The 6,144-nt window shown below is 43.4% G+C and overlaps 1 protein-coding gene across 1 annotated transcript; it reads right to left on the bottom strand.

The window, feature by feature from the left end:
* Positions 1–2,299: 2,299 nt before the first annotated feature.
* On the bottom strand, positions 2,300–4,330 carry LOC111975857 (transcription factor HES-1-B). Its single transcript, XM_024004513.2, has 4 exons — positions 3,959–4,330; positions 3,701–3,796; positions 3,472–3,559; positions 2,300–3,161 (listed from the first exon to the last, which is right to left on the bottom strand). Exons 1-4 carry the CDS (start codon positions 4,097–4,099, stop codon positions 2,650–2,652), a joined length of 837 nt encoding a protein of 278 aa, XP_023860281.1. The 5' UTR covers positions 4,100–4,330; the 3' UTR covers positions 2,300–2,649.
* Between the last annotated feature and the right edge of the window lie 1,814 nt (positions 4,331–6,144).

Genomic DNA, 6,144 nt, shown 5'->3' with positions numbered 1-6,144 from the left:
TGCAGACTGCGATCCAGGGCCTACTCGCCCAACCTCACTAATGCTCTTGTGACTGAATGMAAGCAAGTCCCCGCAGAAATGTTCCAACATCTAGTGGAAAGCCTTCCCAGAAGAGTGGAGGCTGTTATAGCAGCAAAGGGGGGACCAACTCCATATTAATGTCCCTGATTTTGGAATGAGATGTTCGACGAGCAGGTGTCCACATACTTTTGGTCATATAGTGTATGTGCCACTTACAAAGTAAAAGCAACATGCAGAGTACATTCCAATACATTGCCTGTAAAGTAAGCAGAGTCAGAACGGCCCATAGCCTTTCTTCTGATTCTGTAGCATGAGGCAACTTGATGTACTAGTACACTCCCTGGACACGACACTAGTTACAATGCCTCTGCTGAAGGTTCTTTTAAAACACTACTTGAAGTACACTACTTGAAGGATTACTTTAGGATTACTTTATCCTAGGATAGGATAAAGTAATCCTTCTAACCCCCCCCCCCCCTTAAAAGAGTTAGATGCACTATTGTAAAGTGGTTGTTCCACTGGATATCATAAGGTGAATGCTNCGTACCTTCAGGCTCTGATCAGGCCCTACACCCAAACAAGGGCACTGCGTTCATCCACCTCTGGCCTGCTCGCCTCCCTACCTCTGAGGAAGTACAGCTCCCGCTCAGCCCAGTCAAAACTGTTCGCTGCTCTGGCACCCCAATAGTGCATCTAACCCTTAAAAGAGTTAGATGCACTATTGTAAAGTGGTTGTTCCACTGGATATCATAAGGTGAATGCACCAACTTGTAAGTCGCTCTGGATAAGAGCGTCTGCTAAATGACTTAAATGTAAATGTAAATGTACTTAAAATGTAGACTATATTTCGATCCGCATATTTTGTGGGAAACGTAAGAATGTTTAGGGATCACATAAGAGGTTACTGTCATTTCATGTACAGCCGACTAACATCAAATCCCAGAGGAACAAATGTAATCTACCGTGCAGTCTTTTTATGTTCTGTGTCTTCATTGAGTAAGGCACTTACCATAGAACGGTTCCGGTATCTTTTTCATCCGGTCTCTGCCATGCATCTACGCTGGTGTCCCATAGATTATACGTTGTCCTGTGATTATAATAATATACCCCTATTATAAGTATAGTCTATGTATTGATATCTTGCATTTCAACCAAGGTCAACATTTTACACGAGACGTGAGGACCATATACTTACTTATATGACAGGGACTAACGTGGCTGATATCTGGTAGTAACCATTGATCGATACTACCGCAATCAGATTGCGRTTCCTTCCTGTGTTGCTAGATGGCGCACGTGACTTCTAAAATCCTTGAAGACTCGCTGTCTCCGCTGCAAACGGTAAAATGAGCCGTCCCTCTTCAAAACAGGCTTTCCTGTTCAAAACTTCGACTCACATATACTTGACATATTGTCAACAATAGTCTCATCTGATTATGTGGATAAAACAACATTCGTTGGTGATACACAAATTAAAATAACAATACATMTTTTATTCAAGGTTCATTGGCCACTTATGACATTAACAGCGGGAGAGATGTTGATATAACTAATTAAAAGTTAGCCTACAAAAACAATTACTCAAGGACAAAAACGTCCATATTATCTTGGATATATGTGATCTTTGATAAATGTTATCGGAAGTAATTTTTAGGAATATAATTTTTGTCAAACTGGTATCCCTTTCAGGCCTAAAGGGCCTCGTTATTTCACACATATTCAGTGTTGTTTCCCCCTCTCCTCTCCTCTCCTGTCTCACATCTCACCGAGCAACACCTGGATTCGGATGCACCTGGTCAACTCTGGTTCATATCAGGCACGTTTCTTGTTGAAAGAAGCCAGAAGCAACGGTCTTTGTGCGATGTTATTTTACGCAAAATCTTCGTGTATAAAATGAAATGCCCCACTTCATAGTCTATGAAACTTGTAAGCAAGTGTTGGTGAGAAAAATTATCTACTTTTACGCAACATAAGACTAAATTGTGATCCATTCCTGGAGCAACAAGTGGCTGTGTTTAGTTTACATATGGTTGAATGTGCATGGGTTTTGCGCGCAGCAGAATATAAACGATTTTCGTCTACCAATTATGCACAACTCAATATCAAATATGACTTTTGCGCAAAAATATTGGTAGAATATGACAGCCATTTTCTCTTATAGAATGTATAACTCATTATTCTCAAGTGTATCTTCGCTACACAGCTCAAAGCAAAAGTTAAGAATTAGGTAGGCCATCATTTGGTGATCAGGTTTCTGTTGAGAAAATCAGAGCAGATGTTTTTCAATATCTTTACACATTTATTTGTCTTCCAGAACGAAGAATTACGTAAATACGACGTATGTCGTAAAAACGAAGAATTACGTCAAGGGCATTCAACATATCTTTGGCATCACACAGTAAAAAAAGACACCTCGAATATAAAATGCAGTGAAAAGACTTCAACGATACAAATCTCTTTCCAATATGAACTTCACTCCCTCATAAACTATACAAATATAGTGCATCTTTTCATTTAACGCATTGAAAGTACAAAAACGAAATCAAAAACAAATGTTTTGTAACATTGAACAATGATCGAACTGAGTGTCATTAGAAAATTATTTTCAATATGTCCTTTTTTTTTGCTCTACCAGGGTCGCCACACTGAGTCCGAGTTGCCTGTCGGTGCACCGGGGGACACCGCCGCTGGAACAGGCGTGTTGACCTGGTTCGCATACACGGGGATAACCGGACCGTTGGGTGCAAAAGCTGCGTTGGGGATGAGGAAGGCGAATTGTCCGTCTGAGGCAGGTACGAGCTGGAAACCGCCGTATACTTTAGTGGCTTCTGGTGACATGCTCTGGGGAGAGCCACCTTTACAAGGCAGGGGCATCACGTTGCCTTGCGGAGATGAGTTGGGCATCTGTACCATGGACTGGCCGAAGGAGGGGTGGGGAGGCCCGGCTGAAATCTGGTGCTGTGTGGGGTAGTTCATAGCGTTGATCTGCGTCATGCAACTGGCCAAGTGACCGAGAAGCCGCGTTCTGACCTCGGTGTTTACCCCCTCGCAGGTGGATAGGAACCGGGTGACTTCATTCGTGCACTCGTTGAATCCCGCTCTATATTTCCCCAGCACGGTGGGATCCGTGTTCAAAGCAGCTTTGGGAGAAAGAGAGAAAATTATAAACCACTGAGAGTACCGAGAAAAATGATACAAATTTAAATTCCGAACATGAACATTGCTCAAACTAAAAAAATATACATTTCAAGGCTCACCAATGGCTAACCTATATTGGCTATTATTGTGATATAGTCATCTATACAATAGCTATATTCAGAGACAATATGGGAGTGAGGATATGGGCCAAGTCTGTAACCTGACCACCGCCTTCTTATCGTTATCTAATCCGCAGAAGGAAGTCTGGAAGAAATCACCCCGGGTATTCACCGAGCAGCTACAGTCACTTACCAGTCATTTGCGCTCTCTGGAGGTTCCGGAGATGTTTCACCGTCATCTCCAGGATGTCTGCCTTTTCAAGTTTTGAGTGTCTAGAGCTCTGGAAAATGAAGAGTCATATTGTTAGGCTTGAAGATTGTCTCCTGGGAATTGCGTCAGGCGTTAATGTTTTCAATCAAGTTAATATGGTATTGTGATGGTAATAATTAATTTGTTATGAGAGTAATAACAGAAGACTTACATCTTTTTTGAGCGCGTCCAGGATAAGTGTTTTCAACTGTCCCAAGCTTTCGTTGATTCTGGCTCTTCTCCTTTTCTCCATGATAGGTTTGGATGACTAGAGAAAACAAATAAAAGAAATTGTTAGAATGATCGAACTTGCTCAAGGTGGATGAATGGTTCATGTTTCGCTATACCAGCCCGTGCGTAATTTTGGAGAGACGGAGAGAATATCGGCATTTGTAAAAAATAAAAATAAATGCTTTGACCGACTACTAACCTTCCTGTGCTCGGAAGCCGTCTTGGGTTTATCGGGTGTCGTGTTCATGCTGGCTGGGGTAGCAGCAACCGGAGAGGATGAGTTTTTTTCCATCATATCGGCAGGCATCTTCTGTCCGTCTGAAATATCCCTTCCACACATGCACCGGCAACTCGGTATTACAGTCCACTGTTGGTGGTTATTGACAAGCAGTCGGCACTTCTTCACAGTACCCTCTTATAAAATTCCAAATTCCGGGGGAACAAAATCCTTTTCTGTGTGGTGATGCACCTATGCGCGAGAGACAACTGTCCCCAAGAGAGCGGCAGGCTGAATTATGTCACGGAGTCGAAAGACCACTGTCTGCCAACGGACGCTGCGTCTGAGTAGAACGTAAAGGCACTTCGTGTTGGTCGTATTTATATCTGGGACTGCACGCGAACGGCTCGTGTGAAACTTCCCAAACTTTCTTTCCCACAGTAACTTTCTACCAATCAGCGTGAGGGACACGCGGCCGGAGGGGAGGATGGCTCGTGTTCGGCGCTCTTCCATTGGTTGTTTGGCGTTTGAGCGGGTGGCCAATGGCGCGCGGCCGGGTTTAGGGCACAACCGGGACTGCCTTCAATCATTCCGTTTACATATTAACACTTGAGCCCCTGACTACCAGCACAGAGTGCAGGGCTGACTTGGCATGCTGATCCCTAACTTTCAGGCGATACGCACAGGAGGTGATAACTCTACACACGATAATAGTGGCTATAGCACCCAATAGTACTATACAAACAATGCACTTTTCCACATAGCCTACTTGTATTATTTTCCACATACTTGTGGACTACAAGCCAGTAAATGTGTACATTCACAGAATATAACCTGTTCCAACAATAGTGTTTAAGGAAATAGCATAGTTTAGGTAATTTATGCAATGGTTCAAGAAACCAAATGTATAGTTCTTAATTAACAGTGCAGGCCTAATTAAGTAGGCTTGTTAGGCTATAATGTAATAACCTAGTATTGTTACAGTTTATATCATGTGATGTAAACTTGGGGAAAGAACCTGGCTGTCTCCTCTTAGATTGCCCTGTGTTGCAGTGAGGCTGAGAACTACAACCTCGATCAAGTGTGCACTGCGTGAGTTCAAAAATCATCTCAACTTTAACCTGTCAAGATTGGAGCAGTATTTCTTTAATGCGCCCCACCGCTGTACAAATTTGGCATTTTGACATCTGTCGGCATGCGAGCGCTATTGTGAATGTGGAGCACGTGCCAGGATGTTTTATGAGCGCAGTGGTTGAGGTTTGGCTGCCGGGCTAGGGGTGGCGGTGGTGGTTTACATTACAGGGAAGGTAAATAGCAGCTGCTGTTTTAAAAGCCTGGGAAAACCACGCCTACTGAGAGCTCGATCGGGCTTATCGGAATGCGAGCAGAGCAGAGATATTTCTGAGTGAGAGCACACGATTAGAGCGATGCATTGCCTGCATTGCCTTTGGTCGGGCAGAAGTTAGGCTACGCATTGAATGTCAGGTCATAATTACATTTCCTTATCCTTATCAGAGAGACAGACGCAAGCTCGAGCTGTAAATTTAATTGTTGAGATAATTTCCCCCACACAGATAGTTTTAACACATACATTTAGTAATTCCCAAGTTATTACACTTGAAAAACTATTAATCTTTTTTTTTAAATACTGGCTGAAGATTATATAAACATAGTTAGGCTATTTGAAGTGAATATAGCCGACACTTAAATCCAGTCATGGGATGTCAAGAAAGGTATGCGCGACGCCGATTATATCCTGCAGGACGTTTTGTAAATAAAAGTTTAAAAGTCCATAATGTTTTATTATATCCCTGTTTAAAAATCATAAAGTCAATATTTTCAACTTTTACACAATAATTATGTTCTGAGCCCCATGCAATAGTAATAGCATACAGCCGTTAACGACAGAAAGGCAGGGGTTGCGTATGCTCGGCTCTCTCCGTCAGCCCGGGGCGTGCGCGCTCCTCAGCGGGCTCCCCTGGTTGTATGATGTGCGGGCGTGATCTCCAGCTGCTGCAGAACCCCGCGACACGTGGCGCGCAAGCGACTGGGGAAGGCGCTGCTGCGGGATGTTGCTCGCGGCTGCCCGCAAGATCAAGAATTTGATAGACTCAGCAGAGAGCGTTGCCTAGGAGCACTCCAGCTGTAAACTTTAACAAGCACCTAAA

This window comes from Salvelinus sp. IW2-2015, linkage group LG16, assembly GCF_002910315.2.
Source record: "Salvelinus sp. IW2-2015 linkage group LG16, ASM291031v2, whole genome shotgun sequence".
In the NCBI taxonomy this organism is placed as follows: Eukaryota; Metazoa; Chordata; class Actinopteri; order Salmoniformes; family Salmonidae; genus Salvelinus; species Salvelinus sp. IW2-2015.
Note: the sequence above shows the minus strand (reverse complement) of the source record. Positions and strands in the feature narration are given on the sequence as shown.